At 40.1% G+C, this 23,216-nt stretch overlaps 1 protein-coding gene across 4 annotated transcripts in view; it reads right to left on the reverse strand.

The window, feature by feature from the left end:
• LOC119859190 (contactin-3) overlaps positions 1-23,216 on the reverse strand; it is a 253,218-nt gene that overhangs the window by 12,885 nt on the left and 217,117 nt on the right. For 2 of the 4 annotated variants that reach the window (XM_038410988.2, XM_043518953.1), the window contains exons 11-17: positions 22,776-22,951; positions 10,143-10,260; positions 8,623-8,781; positions 8,376-8,525; positions 6,376-6,446; positions 5,107-5,341; positions 4,792-4,907 (exon numbers count right to left, since the gene is read on the reverse strand). In XM_038410988.2, coding sequence (XP_038266916.1) covers positions 4,792-4,907; positions 5,107-5,341; positions 6,376-6,446; positions 8,376-8,525; positions 8,623-8,781; positions 10,143-10,260; positions 22,776-22,951 — 1,025 coding nt within the window. The remainder of the gene's footprint in view (positions 1-4,791; positions 4,908-5,106; positions 5,342-6,375; positions 6,447-8,375; positions 8,526-8,622; positions 8,782-10,142; positions 10,261-22,775; positions 22,952-23,216) is intronic. The other 2 variants (XM_043518954.1, XM_043518955.1) reach the window with 1 other exon arrangement.

The raw sequence follows: 23,216 nt of genomic DNA on the forward strand, positions 1-23,216 counted from the left end.
AGCTTGCTATCAGATTTTGAGGCTGGTTTATTTTGTACTCAAATTGCAATGTCAGTTTAAATAAAGATGATACGTACCTGCCATTTTATATATTCTTCTCCAAAGCAGTAGGCATATAATCAGATATATACAGATGAAACCAGACCCATATTTGTACAGCTTTAGGGATTGCACGGTAACTAGAAGTTTGTCTTGGCTAGACGAGCATTCTGTGATCAGCAGGAGGTGCAGCAAATATCAAGGCAGGGAGGTATGCAACACCAACAAGTATGGACTGCCAGAAGTTCTCATTCTGGCTGCAGTTTTTGTGAGCTTGTAGTAATTGGTCTGCAGTGCAGCAAATAAGGCAATGCACAAGGTCTGCACAAAAATTGGTGACTATTTTGTTCTTGCATTCCCAATACCAAGATTATATGTGATGATAGCATGTGCTCATTTAGACACAGAAGCATAAAGTAAGCCCTAATGTATTCTGGCTTTGGGTAAAATGCTTCTTAGGCATCTTCCCCTCAGAGATATAGCTAGAGGGAAGAAACCACAGGATACCTGAGTGAATCATTTTCAAATAAAGAGCTGTTAACGAAAAAGCAGATTTCAGACATAAGGATGGCCATACTGGGTCAGACCAATGGTCCATCTAGCCCAGTATCCTGTCTTCCAATAGTGGCCAATGCCAGCTGCTTCAGAGGGAATGAACAGGACAGGGCAATTATTGAGTGATCCTTCCCGGTTGTCTACTACCAGATTCTGGCAGTCCGAGGCTTCAGGACACCTAGAGCATGGGGTTGCAACTCTCACCATCTTGGCTAACAGCCATTGATAGATAGGTTGGTGTAGGATGGGTCTAATTATCTAGTTATAGTTTTGGCCTTCACAACATCCCCGGCAATCAACTCTACAGGTTAACTGTGGGTTTTGTGAAGAAGTTCTTCCTTATGTTTGCTTTAAACCTATTGCCTATTAATTTCCTTGGGTGACTCCTGGATCTTGTGTTATGTGAAGGGATAAATAACATTTATTTATTGACTTTCTTCACCCCAGTCATGATTTTATAGACCTTTATCATACCCTCCCCCGCTTAGTTTTTTTTTTCCAAGCTGAATGGTCCCAATCTTCTTAACCTCTCCTCATATAGAAGCTGTTCCATACCCTTAATCATTTTTGCTGCTCTTCTCTGTACCTTTTCCATTTCTAAAATATAATTTTTGAGATGGGGTGACCAGAACTGCATGAAATATTGAAGGTGTGGGCGAACCATGGATTGATATAGGCATTATGATATCTACTATCTTATTATCTAAACCTTTCCTAATAGCTCACAACATTTTGTTCGCTTTTTTGACTGCTGCTGCACATTCAACAGTTGTTTTCAGAGAACCATCCACAATGATGCCAAGATTTCTTTCTTGAGTGGTAACAGCTCATTTAGACCCAATCATTTTGTATATATAGTTGGGATTATGTTTTCCAGTGTGCATTGCTTTGCATTTATCAACATTGAATTTCACCTGCCATTTTGTTGCCCTGTCACCCAGTTTTGTGAAATCCTTTTGTAGCTCTTCGCAGTCTGCTTTACTATCAAGTAATTTTGTATTGTCTTCAAGTTTTGCCACCTCGCTGTTTACCTCTTTTTCCAGATCATTTATGAACACGTTGAACAGCACTGCTCTCAGTAGAGATCCCTGAGGGACACCGCTATTTACATCTTTCCATTCTGACCATTTATTCCAACCCTTTGTTTCCTGTCTTTTAATCAGCTACTTAACCATGAGAGGACATTTCCTCTTATCCCATGACTACTTACTTTGCTTCAGAGCCTTAGCTGAGGGACTGTGTCAAAGGCTTTCTGAAAGTTCAAGTACACTATATCCACTGGATCACCCATGTCCACATCTTTGTTGCCTCCCTCAAAGAATTCTAACAGATGGGTGGAGCACGATTTCCCTTTGAGAAAGCCATGGTGACTCTTCTCCAACAAATCGTCTTCACCTATGTGTCTGATAATTCTGTTCTTTGCTATAATTTCAACCAATTTGCCTGGTATTGAAGTTAGGTTTACCGGCCTATAATTGCAAGGATCACCTCTACAGCCTTTTTAAAAAATTGGCATCACATTAGCTATCCTCTAGTCATCTGGTACAGAAGCTGATTTAAGTGATAGTTTACATACCACGGTTAGTGGATCTGCAATTTCATATTTGATTTCCTTCACAACTTCTGGCTGAATACCATCTGTTCCTGGTGACTTATAATTTTTTAAAACCTCCTCTATCAGCACCTGAATCTGGACCAGTTCCTCAGATTTGTCACCTAAAAAGAATAAGCTCAGGTGTGGGAATCTCCCTCACATCCCCCTCAGTGGTGACCAATGCAAGAATTCATTTAGCTTAATCATAGAATCATAGAACATCAGGGTTGGAAAGGACCTCAGGGGATCATCTAGTCCAACCCCCTGCTCAAAGCAGGACCAATCCCCAACTACATCATCCCAGCCAGAGCTTTGTCAAGCCTGACCTTAAAAACTTATAAGGAAGGAGATTTCACCACCTCCTAGGTGACCCATTCCAGTGCTTCACCACCCTCCTAGTGAAAGAGTTTTTCCTAATATCCAACCTAAACCTCCCCCACTGCAACTTGAGACTATTACTCCTTGTTCTGTCATCTGCTACCACTGAGAACAATCTAGATCCATCCTCCTTGGAACCCCCTTTCAGGTAGTTGAAAGCAGCTCTCAAATCCCCCCTCATTCTTCCCTTCTGCAGACTAAATAATCCCAGTTCCCTCAGCCTCTCCTCATAAATCATGTGCTCCAGCCTCCTAATAATTTTTGTTCATAGATTCATAGATACTAAGGTCAGAAGGGACCACTCTGATCATCTAGTCCGACCTCCTGCACAGCGCAGGCCATAGAATGTCACCCACCACTCCTATGAAAAACCTCACCCATGTCTGAGCTATTGAAGTCCTCAAATCATGGTTCAAAACTTCAAGGAGCAGAGAAGCCTCCCTCCAGTCAACCATGCCCCATGCTACAGAGGAAGGCAAAAAAACCTCCAGGGCCTCTCCAATCTGCCCTGGAGGAAAACTCCCTCCCGACCCCAAACATGGCAATCAGCCAAACCCTGAGCACATGGGCAAGATTCACCAGCCAGATACCCAGGAAAGAGTTTTCTATAGTAAATCAGATCCCATCCATCTAATATCCCATCTCAGGGGATTTGGCCTATTTACCCTGAATATTTAAAGATCAATTACTTACCAAAATCCCATTATCCCATCATACCATCTCCTCCATAAACTTATCGAGTAGAATCTTAAAGCCAGATAGATCTTTTGCCCCCACTGCTTCCCTTGGAAGGTTATTCCAAAACTTCACTCCTCTGATGGTTAAAAACCTTCATCTGATTTCAAGTCTAAACTTCCTGGTGGCCAGTTTATACCCATTTGTTCTTGTGTCCACATTGGTGCTGAGCTTAAATAATTCCTCTCCCTCTCCTATATTTATCCCTCTGATATATTTATAGAGAGCAATCATATCTCCCCTTAACCTTCTTTTAGTTAGGCTAAACAAGCCAAGCTCCTTAAGTCTCCTTTCATAAGACAAGTTTTCCATTCCTTGGATCATCCTAGTAGCCCTTCTCTGTACCTGCTCCAGTTTGAATTCATCCTTTTTGAACATGGGAGACCAGAACTGCACACAGTATTCTAGGTGAGGTCTCACCAGTGCCTTGTATAACGGTACTAAAACCTCCTTATCGCTACTGGAAATGCCTCTCCTGATGCATCCCAAAACCGCATTAGCTTTTTTCACAGCTTCTCCACAATGGCCTTGTCTTCTTTGTGTGCTCCTTTAGCACCTTGATCATCCAGTGGCCCCACTGCTTGTTTGACAGGCTTCCTGTTTTGGATGTACTTAAATTTTTTTTTGTTATTAGTTTTTGAGTCTTGCTAGTTGCTCTTCAAATTCTCTTTTGGCCTGTGTAATTATACTTTTATACTTGACTTGCAAGAATTTAGCTCCTCTCTAATTTCCTCAGTAGGATCGGACTTCCAATTTTTAAAGGACTTCTTTTTGTCTCTAACCTTTTTGCCTCTTTTAGTCTTTTAGCCATGGTGGCATTTTTTTGGTCTTCTTAATATTTTTTAAAAAAGTTGGGGTATACATGTAATTTGAGTCTCTATTATGGTGTGTTTTAAAAAGGTTCCATATAGCTTGCAGGCATTTCACTCGTGACTGTTCCTTTTAAGTTCCGTTTAACTAGCTTCCTCATTTTTGTGTAGTTCCCCTTTCTAAAGTTAAATGCTATGGTAGTGGGCTTCTTTGGTTCCCGCCACCACAAGGATGATTAATTTCATTATATTATGGTCACTATTACCAAATTGTTCAGCTATATACACCTCTTGGACCAGATCCTGCGCTCCACTTAGGACTAAATTAAGAATTGCTTTTCCCCTTGTGGATTCCAGGACTAGCTGATCCACGTATTAGTCATTAATGGTGTCTAGAAAATTTATGTTTGCATCCCACCCTGAGGTGACATGTACCCAGTCCATATAGCCGAAATCCCACCCCCCCATTATTACTGAGTTTTCTATTTCTAGACCCTATCTAATTTTTCTGAGCATTCCATAATCACCATCCTGGTCAGGTGGTCGGTAATATATTCCTACTGCTATATTCTTATTATTTGAACATACTGCATGACTGCTAAGCCACAAATCAATGATTAGGAAATAAAACAATTATGGTCATGCTACCTTACTGGAGGGAGCATAGTTAAAAGGGTTTACCTCATAACCCAGTAACCGTCCACTACTCATTTTCCAAGGAATGGCATTCCAGGAAACTTCAATTACTGAAGATGACAAGCTTTTTGCAGAGACACCAGAAGGTGCTATGGTAGGCTCTGTATTTGGAAATAAAAATATAAGACAACAATAATAAACAGGAATAGTAAATGGTAAAGAGGAAAATAAAAATGTCAGCACGGCTTTTGAAAATGGCCTTAATGATATCTGCTAAGCAAATATTCATTCGGCTGTTGTAATATTATCATATCAAACACACATTAAGAAAACCATTCAAGAGATGATTCAAACACATACCCTCTTCAGCAGAAAACACTGTGGTTACTGGGCTAAATGGCCCTTCTCCTTTATTATTATATACACCAACTTTGACTTCATACGGTGAAAATGGCAGGATGCTTTCATTTCTAAAGACATATCTTGGAGTATCAGGAGATGTGACTACAGTCTGTATCCATGTTGTAATGCCAAGAGGTCGAAAAGCAACAACATATCCAAATCCTTCACCGTTTTGTAATTCCTCAGGAACAGGCTGTGCAAAAACAAGAATACAAGTTCATGGGCTATGTACGGTATATTAAAGTGTGCTTCCCTGAGGCCACCTCACAATTTGTACTGTAAGACTGCCTTTAACAACAGAATAAATTGTTAGTAACATTGCTTGTTTTTCACTAAGTAAATTGGATTGACAGACACTGAATAAATATTTTAAAAAGTGTTGGTCACATTTTATATTAAGGTTCCATTTATACATTTTTTATAAAGGATTAAAAAAGATTAATTGATATTTGTATGAAATATTAATAAATTCATGAGGATAACACTTGCTTATTACTATGGGTTATAACTATTTAACATCTATAACACATAGTTCTTATGAATGTAACATGTTTATAACATTTATTAACCTTTTATAAACAATTTATAAATGAAACCCTTAATATAAAGTGTTACCCAACTGTCGTCTTTACTCTTATATGCCAGCCTGGGAAGTCCAAAACTAGCAGAATCAAGGAGAAGCTCCAGAATGCCACTGGGAGTGGACAAAATTAAAGGCATACTTCTTCTGCTTGACTCTTCAACAATATTTCTACACCTCTCTTAACATTTGTGCTAAGCCAGAAGCAGTCTCAGGCATGTTTTCTGTTGATTCTGTTCTAGGACAAAAAGAAAAGGAGTACTTGTGGCACCTTAGAGACTAACAAATTTATTAGAGCATAAGCTTTCGTGAGCTACAGCTCACTTCATCGGATGCATCCGATGAAGTGAGCTGTAGCTCACGAAAGCTTATGCTCTAATAAATTTGTTAGTCTCTAAGGTGCCACAAGTACTCCTTTTCTTTTTGCGAATACAGACTAACACGGCTGCTACTCTGAAACCTGTTCTAGGACAGTAACTAATGGAAGTGAAAGGGGGAAGGAAATATGCATTGCTCACATTATAGAACGTTAGCACACTCATATGTCCTAGATGAAATGCTGCTAAATGCAAGGGGGCTGATCTCTGAGTGGGAATTTGAATGAAAAGTGTTATTCTTGGAAGAATATCTCTTGCCAGAAAACTTACATCCCATGTTATGACAAGTTCAGACCTGCTACCTCCTCCCCCACTTACTTCAGATGGAGCTATTTCAGGAACTGTGAAGAAGAAACACATAGTTTAGATAAACATATAGACACATACTAAACAGATGACATTGTATGACACTAATCTACGCTTTGAAGGGAACTCAGAGATTTACTCAATTTTGTTGCTCAAAACAGGGCAGTTGTTTCTACACCGTTGTGTGGACCCAATCCTCGGAAGCACCAAGTACTTCCTGCACTCATTTTGCTTGGCACAGAACTTACAGGAGGAGCTCACTGATTTGTAGGATTGCACCCTATGTCATATTTATGGTTTAAAATTTAAGAGCCCCCGAACAACTTGAGACATGCTACAAGCCGTCATGATGGGTAGGCAACACAGATCACTTGTGCAATGCTCAGACTTAGTGTAACTACCACCTTATTGGAATTCATCAACATATTCTCTTGGGACACGTCTTATATGTACCGGGTGCACCAAGATCAAAAGGGAAGAAGAAAAGCAAAAGTGGCAAAACTAACCAAACTAACTTGATCTATGAATGAAAAAAAATTACAACCTATACCTAACCTCAGGATAAAGAAATTAGCAGTAACCTTGCCAGCATGACAGTATTAGATTTTCATGAGAATGATTATTGAATAATTCCCTCCCATGTCCTGAGGAGAAGAATATTACTGTTAGATAATCATACATGCATAGTGTATGCTCCAACTCTTTGTATACTCTATAAACATTTATGATGCTGATTAAAAAGAAAATCCCACTCTTCACTTATACTGAAGTTCCCTTGTGTTTCTCAAGCATTAAAAACAGGGCTTGTTGGATAGAGTAATTTTCTAGCCTTGTGCTTTTCTTTCTTCTTTTTTTTTCCTAAAGACTCCTTTAATACTTCAGTGCTTCAGAGAGAATGCAACTATTTAGTGACCTTCTCTAGTAATTCCATCCTGTAGTGATTAAAATTGGTTTTCTTTATCTTAGCATGTGAGCACCAGAGTGTGTGCTTTGTTATCCATCACCTATGAGTGTTCAATAGCACTAATGGCAGAACATTAAGTGTGTGAGGAAGGCAGTGCTCCCATGCCGTACTATGAAAACAACTGGTTACTGTCTAGTACAGGGGTGGCCAACCTGCGCCTGAGAAGGAGCCAGAATTTACCAATGTGCATTGCCAAAGAGCCACAGTAATACGTCAGCAGCCCCCCCATCAGCTCACCCCCTGCCCCCAGTGTCTCCCACCTGCCAGCAGCACTGCCAAGCAGCACTGAATCGTCCATCCCTGCACCTTCCGCCCGCCGTGATCAGCTGTTTTGTGGTGTGCAGGAGGCGTGGGAGTGTGGGTGGGAGGGGGAAGGAGTAGCAAGGGCACAGCAGACTCAGGGAAAGGGGTAGGGACCTTGGGGGAAGGAGTGGAGCAAGACTAGGGCCGGGGCAGAGCCAAGGGTTGAGCAGTGAGCACCCTGTAGCACATTGGAAAGTTGGCACCTGTAACTCCAGCCTCGGAGTTGGTGCCTATGCAAGGAGACACATATTCACCTCTGCTCAGCTCTGCTGGAGCTGCACGTTGCTCCAGAGCCAAAGGTTGGCCACCCCTGGTCTAGTACAAATGATGCTTTCTTCTGGTTGAACTAAGTGCAAATGTGAAGCAACCCCCATGTTGAAACTTGCACTGTTGCACTCCTTTATTTAATGAAATAAAGAAATCCCCTCTACATCCACTGAAATCTTTAGCTTCTACATAGCTGACTGAACACAATGAGATCTCAGCATGCTGTAGCATGGACTGGGATGTTTGGTTGATGATAGCAGTGGAGCAAGGTCACTCATCTAGCTGCATGGAAAAACCACAAACAAATTAGTGATGTACCTTTATATTGGACAGTAGTTCAAAATTTGTATGAAAAGGATCATAGGTCTGAATGCTATTTTGTAGCCAAGGCATTTTAATTATAAACAAACAAATAGAAAAACCCACTAACCTGCCTCTTCAGTTCTTACTTTTTCTGAGGGTAAACTAGGTTCTCCACCTCCAATTTTGTTATTGGCAACGACACGAAATTCATATTCAACCCAAGGATTTAAATCCACTACCGTGGCCGTGTAAGTGTTTCCATCGATGACATCAGGGACTATTCAATAAAATCGTGGGACATTAGAAACTTCTCCCTCCCCTTAAACAACCATTTCAAATGGATATCGACACTACAAGAAGATTTCTCGTTTTACCTGTTGTGACTCTCTGCCAACCCACTGAAAATGGTGTTCTCGCCTGAATGGTGTAAGTAGTGACTGGGCTGTGATTATCTGCACCCTCTTTCCAAGAGAGCTGAGCTGTGGTATCTGTTATTTCATCCACTTTCACATGTTCAGGAGGGCCAGGGGAGCCTAATACAATCAGAAAGCAGACTGAGAAGTTGGTGGTATGTTGTGAAGGTTTCAAAACCCACAAATGCAGCCCCAACTGATTCCTATTTTACCAGGACTGTGGGAGGAATAAAACAATTTAGCTTGCAATAAAAATACCAGTTTTCACATTTCCTGAACTTCTGTCTGGTATTTTATAGCTGTGAAAACCAAGTTCTGAAATAGTCATTCCAAAACTACAACACAGATGATAGGTTCTTTCAGGGACTTTTGTTCAGCAGGATTCCTCTACCTTTCCAAATGCAATGCCTTTTACTTTAGTCCTTGATGTTCTCCTTTAATTTACTAATACGCTTCTGTAGTCCTCCAAATTGTTATCTAAAGCTGTTTTCTATATGATGCTGTAATTTTTCAGCACAACATCAGATCAGCACCCTGGACAGCAATTCACCCAGGTAAGCTTCCTGCAGCATGCTGGAAAATCCTGATTCTGTGAGACCCTGCAAGAGATGCTGCTTTTGCCTCACACACAACTAGGGTGACCAGATGTCCTGATTTTATAGGGACAGTCCCAATTTTTCACATTTACTGTCTGGTCACCCTACACACAACAGGAGAGATAATTAATTATTATTATTATTATGGTGGTGGTAGCATTTAGGAGCCCTAATCATGGACCAGTAATCCATTGTGCTAGGCGCTGCACAAACAGAAGATGAAGACTGCCCTTGCCAAGGGGTTGGGGTGATGAAATGCTCAACAGTTCAGCCACCACTGTAAAATGTCAAGTGCATTTTAAAATACACTGAATGAATGTAGATTTTTGAATTTTCGTCACTGTATTATAGCTGTTTTTCTTGAAATAAGTTCAGCTGGCTAACCAGTAATGAGAGTTTATATGGAGCTACAATTCAATCTCTAACAGCTAAAATAAATCTTGAGTTAAAATCAATACCATCAGATTCCATAATTTGGACTAAATTGTGTCTAGAGAACAAAGCCTAAGGAGTGTCAGGTATATGAGTGGGCCACAATTGTCTATCTACTCCTTTGGTGGAGGTAGTGATTCACAACTGCATTTCTACTAGCAAGTTTCTATACCCCTACCATCCCCCAATAGCTCAACTACCTATTGAGCAGGTGTGAAGCCAGTGCTCCTTCCATCGCTCGCTCCTACAGACTCCAAGGAGAGTGTAAGTGGGCGTTCAGGCATTCAGGCAGGGCTGTGTGTGAATGCACATGGCAGGGGGGAGTATTCATACTCTCCCTTCCTCACTTACATGTGTGTATAGTTCAAGTCACAATCTAGCCCCTTCTATGTTTCACAATGTCCGCTAGGAAAGTCATTAGAAAATAAGATCAGCAAAATAGCCAAAGTTTACCTCGTACTATCAGATCTGCTGCCGATGATACACTATCCACTTCTGTCTTTATCATGCAAACATATTTTCCACTGTGTTTCAGTTGGATGTTTCTAATCATTAAGTCTCCTGATGCACTCTGTTGAATATATAAAGTTGTTATATATTTAGTTGTTAATATAATGCTAGGTTCATGTTCTATTAACTAATAAACAAGCTGTCCATAATGTCCAGTGTTTCCAAAGTACAGCCGCTCTGTAAGAAGGAGAAAACGTGCTCACCACGTTATAACTAATATGCTTCTGTTGACCTCTGACCTCCTGAACTGATTTTGGGAGGTCCGTCTCTAACGAGCATATCTAATTTATATGTTAAGAAATGTTAAAAATGCCAATTAGGAAAGCAAGTAAAGCTGTAATTTAAATAGGGGGAAACAGAACATTTATAAAAATATTTGTTACAGACTTTGCAAAAGTATGAGGCCTAGTTAATTAGACAACAGTTCTTAGCCTAGGGTTATATGACTTAGCAATACGTATCTTGTGATAAACAAGTAATCCACAAAAAGTCTGTTTATGCTTGAAATAACAGATTTCTAAGGGATTTCTGGAATATGTATGTGTGAGGTTAACCACATTAATGTGTTGGAAATATTAGCGAATGTATTGACACAAATAGCTTATGTTAGCAATAAGAATGCCAATTATGGTTCCTTGGAATGACATATATGCAAAAAGGGCTGAAACTTAAAAATCAAATATGGTGCCAGAATTGTGGGGTTGTAAAGTCAAGGTGTATGCTCAATCTCTAGTTGGGACATCAAGATAACAGGATTGTGGAAACTTGAATGTCATCCATTTACAGTGCTTCTCCATTTCTTTCCATCTTCTCTTCGGATACATCTGGTGGTCTCCATAAAGTTGTGAGTATGCATAATGCAGGGGTTGTTTTGGTATTCAGCATACTGCCGATTGTCTAAATAGCAGGGGTGGGGCACTGATTTTATTTGGATAACTGGGAGTTCAGACAATCAAGAAGACAGGAGCCATTGAGCAGAGGGGTGCCCTTCCCCACAGCTGGAGGCTCCTCCTCCTCCTTTCAGTCATGCTCTGCCAGGAGCCTAGATTCCCCTTCCTTGGCCTTTGCACCTGCAGGGATTGGGTGTCATCAGCCCTGCAGCAGTACAGTAAGCCCTCTGCAACTCTGCTGTCACAGCCCTGCTCAGTCACTCCCATGATATTACTTGTGATTCACTAATCTCATCTCCTATAACATATTAATGTAGTTGCCTGATTCAAAGGACCTCTTATTAGTCACTTGTGGAGTTTGCATTCTACATTAATGGAAGGGTACACTCCTAAGCAGACTCCTAGTATAGTCTAGATATAACAGACTTTTAGAAAAGGTAGCCATGTGAAACTGATGAAAAAATTCAACTTCTTCTGTAGGTATGTGAGTAAAAGAGAACGTGACAATACAAGATTGGATTGGTTTTAGAGAGTCAATTTTGCTGCCCCCCCACCTCAAACTGTTGTGTCCTTACATATGATAAAATTTTAGGTGAGAATCACAAAACTATTTTTTTTCCTTCTGCAGACTTTCCATGATATTTGTTCCATATTTAATGTCACATGAGTACTTTTTTTTTTTTTTTTTTTTTTAAAAAGGAGTTGTACATTTGTAACTCTTTGGCTGAATTCACATGATTTTAAGATTCCCTTGGTGTTATTTTTAGTTTTTAACTGAGCATTTCATACACAGTGCCACCTTCTTTCCTCAGACTGCACTGTAAGCACTTGCTTTATGTTGATTTCCTCCTGTGTTGTGGAGAGGGAAGACGCGAGTCTTGACTGATAGCTGTAATTTCAAAGTGCACCAGGAAATGTTAGGTTTGCAACTTAACATTTATTTCTGCAGTACTGCTTTAGGGTTTGATCCTTCATTAGATACACTCTTTTCCTTTGTACAGCCACAGAGGAAGATTCTTCAGAAGAAGGGACATTCCCTCTTGCTAGCTGCTAAGTAACTCCTTATAAGGCATTTCGTATCCCATCTTCCCAAGAGATGAGGCTCTAAGTCAGTTTCTAGCCTCAGTTATATGGAGGTAAATCTGGGGTCAAACTGACTCCAAAGGAACTATGCTGGATTTACACGCATGGAGCCAAAATCAGAACCTGGTCCCCGTGACTCAACCTGATTATAGCCTGGAAATCCTGGCACTTGCAGAAGAATTTTAAACAGGCTGTCCATGGATCATTTACCAGGTAGAAAAGGTCACTACTTGAGGCCCTCTATTCAAGGGTTATTACAGGAGATGCAGCATTGTCTAGAGAGGTAATGTGGTCTACTGAACAGGACTCTGGACTGAGAGTCCTAATCATGGTGCAGCTACTGATCTTCTGAGTGACTCTGGGCAAGTCATTCACTTGACTGTGCTTCTGTTTCTCTTCCCACCTTTTGTCTTGTACTTAGACTGTAAGCTCTTTAGAGAGGGACTGCTTGACTGCAGGTTTGCATTAATCTTGGTTGAAACCTCTAATACCAATACAATACAATACATTATTATTAATTATTATTATTGAGTCAACCAGGCCTTAGACAGAAACAATCCAGACAGAGAAGAGTAGTAAAGTAGTTCTGAATGGCTAGAACATTTAATAAAAACACACAGACCAATTAGGCCATTATAATGCCTTGAAATTAGGCCATCAATGCCATAGAAAACATGACTTGTAAGGAAAGGTAGAAAGTAGGTGTATTTCGTTTACAGAAGAGAAGACTGAGCGGGAGTCATGATAACAGTCTGCAAATACATAAAAGGTTGCTAGTTTACAGCAAGGGAGATTTAGGTTAGATATTAAGAAAATTTTTCTAACTATAAGAATAGTTAAGCACTGGAACAGGTTACTTAGTGGAGTTTAAGAACAGGATGGTCTATGTATACTTAATTTGCCTCAGCTCAGGAGGTGGACTAGATTACCTCTTGAGGTCCCTTCCAATCCTGCATTTCTACGAACTTTGCACATTTAGAGCTGATCCTGAGTGGTGTACAATGCCCTCAACTCCCATTGACTTCAGTGGGAGGAAAGGGTGCGGACCACATCTTGTGGAGAGTTGTTCAGCATCCTGCAGGACTGAGGCTGTAGGAGAGTAGACTTTTGGACTACCTGCATCTTTAATGGCAGATCCCTCATGGACAGCGCATTTTCAGAGCGTCTAAGTTTGGAGTGCACTGGTGAGAATTAAGTGTTTTATGTTGCAAGAGTAAAACTCATTTGTAAATGTTCTCCACCTCTCAACAGTTATGCAATGTTTTTAATACACCACCTCTTCCTCCCATTTGGTGACTAGCTTCCTCCTCAGGCTGACTTTTATTCTGAATAAGTTGGCCTTCCACAGAATGAAGATATGCCCCCTTTTGGAATAGACACATCCTGGAGGACTTGAGAAGTTTCCTTCTTGTTTACAAAAATCTGTTGACATTCCAGGCATGCTTTAAAGCCCATTTGTCAGGCAGAGGAGTAATGCATCTGAGGATGGGATTCCTGTCTGGTGGGACTTTTCAGTTATATTGGTCACATGGCTGGTTATTTAACGATGTGTGGAGATAGGAGAAGTGCCACTGCTTTGGATGATTGTTGTTTTATAACCTTTATTGCACTTACAAATGTATGCCAAAGTCACTCAGAAATGTGCATGAGCACTCTTTGCTCAGGGTTTCTTTGAGACTGCAATCTGAATGAATAAACATTGAAAATCTTTGGGTTGTTTGTTTTATGTTCACAACCATTAGCACTTGTATTTTCATCCTAATATTTCAAGGATCATTTGTTTCCAGAGAGACTGCCCAATATTAAAATACAAGACTCTAAAATAAATTTTACATAAATTTGCAATATTGTTACCAGCTTGTGTCTCAGGGATTATTCCTGCTTCATTCAAGTCAAAAGAAATTTCACTGGTGACTTGAATAAGAGCAAAATCAAGCCTTTACTTTTGATTTTTTAAATTGCTGGTCCCAGCAATACTACCCATAACCTCTTTGTGTAACACAACCTAAAAGCATGTTTTTAACAGCTCCTCTTACTGTACAGGAATAAATAAATGTAATGTTATTTTCACTAATATAATGCAGATGTAAATCATTACAGGAAAAGAATTTACAAGACAATGCTAACACTGGCTGAAATTCCCCACAATATACTGACAGTATGTCTACACTGCAAACCGCGGGGCATGACTGCAATATGTGTAGACATATCCAAGGTAGCTTTAACCTAGTCAGCTTGGGAACAAATAATAGTGAAGTGATGGCAACACAGGCTTCAACATGGGCTGCATAAGCCCACCTGGGACCCTGCAGATGTACTTAGGTGGCTATTGCTGAAGTGCATGCTGCTGTGACTTCACAGCTATTGGTACCTGAGCTAGCTAGATTAAAGCTAATTTGTGTATCTCTATATGTGCTGTAATCACATTACCAATAGCAGACTGGACATACCCTGAGACCGAGCAATGCAAAGGCAACCTGGAGTACAGAAACTACTTGATGTGAAGTGCGCATTCAGCACATATTCTCAACATTGCAATTTATCAGCACAAACTAATCTTGTACTAAGCCTTCTACACATAAATTTACCCAGAGTATTGTCAAATAGAATAGTTTTATTTTAAATAAAAGTCTGACTGCTCCCTGGATGACAGTTAGAATGGGCTAAACCAAATCCTCTTTTTAGTTGTGGTAAACAATAGAGTGCTGTAGAATAAGTTCCAATATTTTCCATCCATTACATCCCAAATAATATGTTGCTATCAAAGTCCTAAAATTTCACATAAATCATTCTGAGATACCTTGAAAATACTGGGTCAATATTACTGCAACATAGTTGGTGCTTTCTACTGTCATTGATCCTTAGAGAGTTTGCAACAGAGTAAGTTTCATTGGCACCTCTGGCCAGCACAATTAAATCTTTGCTAGCGTGGACAAGTTAAGGTGACAGGAAAGTCACCTTCCCTGCTGCACACTACCCTAACCACCTATGGAACACAAATTGGCAGCCAATACTATACAAGCACCTGTAATGGCATTGTGCTCCACAGAAATTATAAGGTAAGGCCAGTGTGGAGTGAATCAACATGGTCAGGGTTAAAAGGAAATCCATGCTGCAGCTTTGCTCTGTGTATGTTCGCAAGTGTGAACGTGTGCTTACTGCTCATGGATGGAATTGGACTGAGAACATAAACTAAATCCATCCTTGCATTTCATTTTGCTGGCTGCAAGACAATTTCAACTGCTGCTGGATTGTCTGAACAGGTGATATCTGAAGCAGTTTACAGGCAATCTGTTCACAGTTTCAAAAACGGCTTGATTTGCCGTGCTGCTGCTATGACTCATCTGTCTAACAGAAAAGAGATGTATAACAACGTTATATACTGGTATTTTTGGGGTCCATATGGAAGAGCTGTATGTTGCATAACAGGTGCTACCATAACACTTCCAAGCGCTGCTATATGTCAAAGATTGAAGGCATGCCACTTCCCTCAAGATCCCTTCCCTCAAGTTCCAGGAACTCCCACTACATTATTACATCATTGCTCACCTCAAAGAGAAAACATCAATTGAAAAGTTAATTTGCATTTGCTGCACTCACTGCCAGCCACCACTAAAATTGGGGTCTCTAGCTAGTTTTTCATACAGTGAATAAGAACATATGAATAGCCACACCGGGTCAGGCCAACGTCCATCTAGACCAGTGTCCTCTCTTCCAACAGTGGCTGGTGCCAGATGCTTCAGAGGGAATGAACAGAACAGGGCAACTTACTGAGTGATCATTCCCCTATGATCCAGACCCAGATTCTGGTAGTCAGAGGTTACGGACACCCAGACCATGGGGTTGCATCCCTGACCATCTTGGCTAACAGCCATTGATGGACCTATCCTCCATGAACTTGTCTAATACTTTTTTGAATCCAGTTATAATTTTGGCCTTCACAACTTTCCCAGCAATGAGTTCCACAGGTTAACTGTGAGTTGTGTGAAGAAGTGCTTCCTTATGTTTGATTTAAGCCTACTGCTTATTAATTTCCTGGGGTGACCCTTGCTTCTTGTAAATAATAAAGGAGTAAATAATACTTCCTTATTCACTTTCTCCACACCATTTATGGTTTTCTAGATCTCTATCATATCCCCCTTAAGTCATCTCTTTTCTAAACTGAAGAATCCCAGTCTTTTTAATCTCTCCTCACACACAATGCGTTCTATACCCTTAATCATTTTGTTGCGCTTCTCTGTACTTTTTCAGTACTAATGTATCTTTTTTTGAGATGGGCAACCAGAACTGCATGCAATATTCAAGATGTGGGTGTACCATGGATTTATATGGCAGCATTATGATATTTACTGTCTTATTATCTAAACCTTTCCTAATGGTGCCTAACATTCTGTTAGCTTTTTTGACTTCTGCTGCACATTGAACAGATGTTTTCAGAGAACTATTCACAATGAGAAGTAACAGCTAATTTACACCCCATCATTCTGCATGTTTAGCTGGGCTTATGTTTTCCAGTGTGCATTACTTTGCTTTTAACAACATTGAATTTCATCTGCCATTTTGTTTCCCAGTCACTCAGTTGTGAGAGATCCCTTTGTAACTTCATATGCAACTTTGGCCATAACTATCTTGAGTAGTTTTGTACTGAAACCGTACAACTACTTGAGTAGTTTTGTATCTGAAAAAAACTTTGCCATCTCACTATTTACCTCTTTTTCCAGATCATTTATGAACATATTGAACATCACTGGTCTCAGGATAGATACCTGGAGGACACCTCTATTCTCAAAACTGACCATTTATTCCTACCTTTTATTTCCTGTCTTTTAACCAGTTACTGATCCATAAGAGGACCTTCCCTCTTATCCCATGACTGCCTACTTTGCTTACGAGCCTTTGGTGAAAGTCCAAGTACACTATATCCACTGGATCAACATAGTCCATATGTTGGTTGGCCCCCTGAAAGAATTCTAGCTAACTGATGAGGCATAATTTCTTTTCACAAAAGCCATATTGACTCTTCCCCAACATATTGTGTTAATGTGTCCAATAATTCTCTTCTTTACTACACTTTCAATCAAGTTGCCTGGTACTGCAGTTAAGCTTAGTGGCCTTAATTGCCAGGATTGCCTTTGGAGGCTTTTTTAAACCTTGACGTTACATTAGCTCTCCTCCAGTCATCTGATACAGAGGCTGATTTCAGTGATAGTTTACATACCACAGTTACATACCACAGTAGTTCTGCAATTTCATATCTGAGTTCCTTTAGAACCGCTGGGTGAATACCATCTGGCCCTGGTGACTTATTACTGTTTGATTTATCTTTTTGTTCCAAAACCTCCTCTACTGACACCTCAATCTGGGCCAGTTCCTTAGATTTGTCACCTAAAAAAAAATAGCTCAGGAGTGAGAATCTCCCTCACATCTTCTGCACTGAATTCATTTAGCTTCTCCACAAAGGCCTTGTCTTCCTTGAGTACTCCTTTAGCACCTTGATCACCTTGATTGTCCAGTAGCCCCACAAATTGTTTGGCATGCTTCCTGCTTCTGATGTATTTTAAAAAAATGGCTATTTGTGTCTTTTGCTAGTTGCTCTTACAATTTTTTTTTGGCCTGACTAATTATCCCTTTTACACTTGACTTACCAGACTTTATGTTCCTTTCTATTTTCCTCAGTAGGATCTGACTTCCAATTTTTAAAAGGTGTCTTTTTGTCTGAAACTGCTTCTTTTACTCTGTTAAGCCACGGTAGTATTTTTTTGGAAAGCTTACTTTTTAAAATGTGAGTTATGCATAGAGTTGGAGCCTCTATTATGGTGTTTTTAAAAAATTTCCATGTAGCTTACAGGCATTTTCACTCCTATGACTGCTCCTTTTAATTTCCATTTAACTAGCCTCCTTGTTTTTGTGTCACCACCCCTTCTGAAGTTAAATGCTACCAGAGTGGGTTTCCTTGGTATTTTACCCCCTACAAGGATGTTAAATTTAATTCCATTATGGTCCCTATTACTGAGCAGTTCAGATAGACGATATCCTATGTGCCATTTAGAATTAAATCAAAAATTGCCTCTCCAGGATTAGCAGATCCAAGAGGCAGTCATTAATGTTGTATAGAAATTTAATCTCTGCATACCATTCTGAGGTGACGTGTTCCCAGTCATTATGGGGATAGTTGAAAACCCCTATTATTATTGGGGAATATGAACTTCAAGTGTACGAATAAGCCATCAGATGCTTTATAAATCAGTATACTGACTCATTTGCTCACTAAGGGCCCTATCCAACTCCCTCTGAAGTCTTTCTATTAAATTCAATGGGAGCTGGATTGGGCCCCTGAGGTAATTTAGTTTGTATTGTGGGTTAACTTCTGTAGTCTCCAATTAGCAGAACACCAGTACCCCACCTTGTCCAAACATTAATGACAAGGCTCCTGTTTCCTATACACACCCTCAACTGTTGCTTCCTTATGGCAAATATTCCAGTAAAAAGCTATATATTTTAGAGTTATGAGTTAGCCAATGAAGAATCACTGGGATGAGTTCTGAGAGGTGCTGAATAGGGCTGACTGAAAATTTTCCATCAAAACTGCTTTTTGATCGAAAATTGGATGTTCAACACAGTGAAAAATTTTAAAGAAAGTTGCCTTCCACTGAAAATTTTGACCTTTTCCTGAAAACCAAAAACTTTTCAGCTGGTTTTGCTAAAAAACGTTGGGTTCTTGATTTATCTTTGACGAAAGGTTGAAATTTTCACTGGAAAAAAAATCAGTTTTCCAGTCAGTTCATATCTACCACTGAAGTCACGTATATTGGAATAACTTCTTTTATCAATGATATTTAACCTTTCCTTTGTAATTTTAATATGTTTACGTAGAGCCTGGTTAAGTATTTTATTTGAAACTTAGTAAATAAATAATAACTATGCAGCAATATGGCAAGGTAACAGACTGTGAAATCAGAGGATTCAAATTGTGACGTGACAGATGGTCAGCCCAAATTTCCAGAAATTTTTTTATAAAAATTATAAGATCTACAAAAGCCTCTTTGCTCTCCAAAAGAAACCTAATTTCTCTTGCATACACTTGCATTTAATCAAGTGCCAATCTGTATATGGATCCTCTTTTATGTCCACTGATTAAATGCTATGCCTTTTGAGAAAATTTTCAAAGGCACAGAAGGGTAGTTCGGCACATATTTCCATTAACTTTCAATGGAAGTCAGACACCTAACTGGTCATTGGTTTCATCAGCAAGAAGGCAGAGCTGTAGGCAACAGAATTTAATAAACCTACCGAGAGGCCAGTGTTACCTGCTGAGGCTGTCTACAACCACCTGGCTTTGGCAGTTATGGCAAACTTTACCTTTTATGCTTAGATTAAATGGATAATTCCAAAGAGCATTTAAAAAAAACCAAACTTTTAAATGCATTGCATTGTCCTAAATAGCATTTATTATAAAAATATTTACTAGTGGACATGACCCCTCTCCTTCACACACACAAAGATTTTGATAGTATGGTGATGGCCAAACTATAAATACATTAAACAAACAGACATAGGAAAAATAAGGGAGGAAAGATGACCTTGGCAATGGACTGAGACTCAGGAGATCTGAGTTCAGTTCCTGGCTCTGCCACAGGCTGCGTGTTTGACCTCAGGCAAGTCACTTTGGGTATGTCTACACTGCAGTTATACACCCACAGCTGACCCGTGTCAGCTGACTCAGGCTCGCAGGGTTCAGGCTATGGGGCTGTAAAAATCACAGTCTAGACATTTGGGCTCAGGCTGGAGACTGGGCTTTGCAATAGGGGAGAGCTCCAGATCCTGGGCTCCAGATCCCAAACCACTTAGACTGCAATTTTACAACAATTTGCAGCCCAAACCCCACAAGCTCAAGTCAGCTGACACGGGCCACCTGCAGGTGTTTAAATGCTATGTAGATGCCTTGGGCACCTAGATTATCACTGGGATTCACAAACTTGCGTAAGGCTTCTACGCTCTCTATACAATGAATGGGGAGATATAAGTGCCTCAGAATGGGATTCACAAAAGCCAGCATGTTTGGCTATTTTAGGTGGGGAGCTGCCTATGGGAGATTCCAAGGCAAAGGGTGTTTCCTAAGCTCTGCCGTTCTCAGGTATGGTGCCTCCCTCTGCTTGGAATTCTCAGCTGGAAACCATCTCTTGGCATTAGATACTAGTGCCATTTTTGTAAGAAGCTGGGGATAGAGGAGAAAGAGAGTGAACTCGCTCATAATTTTTAGCCTAGTGTCTAGGAGACTTACCAGGGATGTGGGAGACCCCCAGTTGAACTACTTTATTATAACAAATTGAAAAGTAAGTTTCAAGCAGTGAAAGGGAAAACCTGGAACTTTTCTCGTGTGTGACTAAAAACTAAATAAAACAACTGATTTTATATAGAACTCATTCAAAAATGAAGCAATCCTCTTTTGTTGAGTCTGGAAGCTTAAAATTTTAGAAGCCAAGTTTGATCATTCACTGTAATCAACCAACCACTTTGCTAACAAGGCAGAAAGCATGACGTTCAGAGACTGACACAATTCAGCGAGTGTCTGAAAATATAGACAAGTATTTTACAAGAGCCACATGTCTCAGTTAGAAGCCCAGACTGTGGCTTTTGTGATACAACCTAGAGCAGGGAATGCTGCAGAACATACATCAGGAGGAGCACTGGAGAATGTGAGAGCTCCATTAACTGCACTGAGTCCTTAGAAACAGCTTACATGGGCCAGATCCTCAGCTGGTGTAAATCAGTATAGCACGATTGACTGCAATGAATCTATACCAATATACACCAGCTGAGGATTTGGCCTCAAACTTTTAATCTATTTTCTTATTTACATACCTGTATCATTCAAATAAATTATTTCAAATTAGGCCAAAATATGCGGATAACATGGGGTCTTATACTGCCTGCTATGTTTATAACATGTCCCAGCATCGTATAGCTTTGGAAAGATCATCCTGGATTTATGCCATGCTTTAGTCTGTACTGTTGAGGGACTATGGTCCTCCCCTATACGAGTTACTGGGGCAGTAATCTGCACATTCCAGCTTTAGTCTTGAAGGGAGCTCAAGTTGATAACTGTTGCCTTTGCCTGGGATGGAGAGATGTTTAAATCCTCGTTTAGTTCTTTTGGGGATATGAAGCTTGATGACGATTTTACAGTTACAAATTGGAAACGCCTTTCAGATTTATCAAAGGCTTACACAGATCTTCCAATCATCTTGAGCCCATTTATGAATTTTCCTTTGAAACTATGTAATGCCATTGCATAGATTTTGGATGCAAAACCAGGTGACACTCAGCAATTTTTATTAAGAGCTGATGTAGAGCTACACAGAGGAAGCCATTTGCAGGGCACAGCAAATTTTATCAGTCCTACAAAATGCAGGAACTCTGCTAAACATTCTTGAGTCTCTCTCTACTAGCACCTTCATTATTTACAAATATACAGGTATAGAGCTCTCTTGTAACAGTTATGTTAAAACTTTGTGTGGGTTTAAACCCAAACCTCGGGGTGAAATTTGAGGTGGTACAAATCTACACAGACAAACTCGACACAAGGTTCACACAAACTTCTTACCAATCTTGCTCTGTAGAACTGCACAGTTGACACATCTAACTCTGATATTGCTCTCTCTTAGGTAGACTGCATAAGGTCAGAATAAAAGGAGCCCTCTTTGATGCTTATTAATGGAGACTTCAGTATTTATAGATATGAATCAAAGTGACATTGTTTGGAAAAATATATTTGATGGTTAAGTCAATTGGTGGTGGACTGTGGCAAAGATTAAAACATCAAAGCTGTGCACCAGTGAGGAATGCAAACACTACAAATAACATGGGATACGTCTCATGAAGTAACTATTTAAACAGATTTCTGCTTGGCAGCAAACAACTTGTTTTCAATTTATCTGGATCCTCACCTATGGTTCAAAGAGATATTGTGGTTGTGGACTATAAATAACTTTCTTACATTTTTAATTCTTTTGTATTATTGGGCTTCAGGTATCTAATATCTGTATTACGGAATATGTACAGCAGCAAGCTCTGTGCCTGTAATTCTGAACAACTGATCTCCTTTGGGGAAGGCAATTCTACAATACTAAGGGCATGTCTACCCTGCAGCTGGGAGTGGGCTTTCCAGCTGGGGTAGACGGACACGTTAGCTCTGCTCAAGCTAGGATGCTAAAAATAGCAGCAAAGCTGGGGGCAGCACAGGCGGGGGACTCGGGCTAGCCAACTAAGTACGTGTCCAGGGAGTCCAGATGGGTTTGCTCTCAGTTGACAAGCCTGAGCTGGCAACTGGGCTACCCCTAGCTACACTGCTATTTTTAATGTGCTGGCTTAAGCAGAGCTAGCATGTATCTTCCCAAGGTGGGAAGCACACTCCCAGCTGTAGCGGAGATGTACTGTAAGAAGAGAAGAACTGGATGTATTTTGGTTACCATGTTAAATTAAAAAACCAAAACAAAAACAAAACTGAAGTCACAAAATGTGCAACATTTTTGCTCCTTTAAGTCAACCTTGTCTTTAAAGATACATGCATCTATAATCAGAGAAACAAACGTTCACAACTTACCCCACCTACTTTCTCAAAATGAGAAGCATCTCTTTTGAAATCGGTGAGCGTTCCATTAAAATACCATGCAAAGCTAATGTCTAGCAATGGATCGTGCTGGACTTGGCATGGCAAGATTACACTCTCTCCAACAGTAACATCCATGTTTGAAGGTGCCAGAGTTATCCTTGTTGGCTCTGTGGAGAGCAGAAATAGTCATTTTAGCCATCTCAGCAACTATCTCAACTTTCTGAGCTTTCTTTAAACATTCATTTCTATAAGATGCACTTGACCAGTGGCAGTCACTTTAGGTTAGTTAAATTCTATATTGTAAATATTATTGATTGAATTCTGTTCCTGAAGTATTGTGAGAGCTTATTAACCTCAACAGGAGTTCCTTGTGGTTTAGAGTAGAATGTGACCTGCTGCGTAGTTTGTCGTGCTCAACAAACTGCAATGCAC

The sequence above is a fragment of the Dermochelys coriacea genome, chromosome 7, assembly GCF_009764565.3.
Source record: "Dermochelys coriacea isolate rDerCor1 chromosome 7, rDerCor1.pri.v4, whole genome shotgun sequence".
Taxonomy (NCBI): domain Eukaryota; kingdom Metazoa; phylum Chordata; order Testudines; family Dermochelyidae; genus Dermochelys; species Dermochelys coriacea.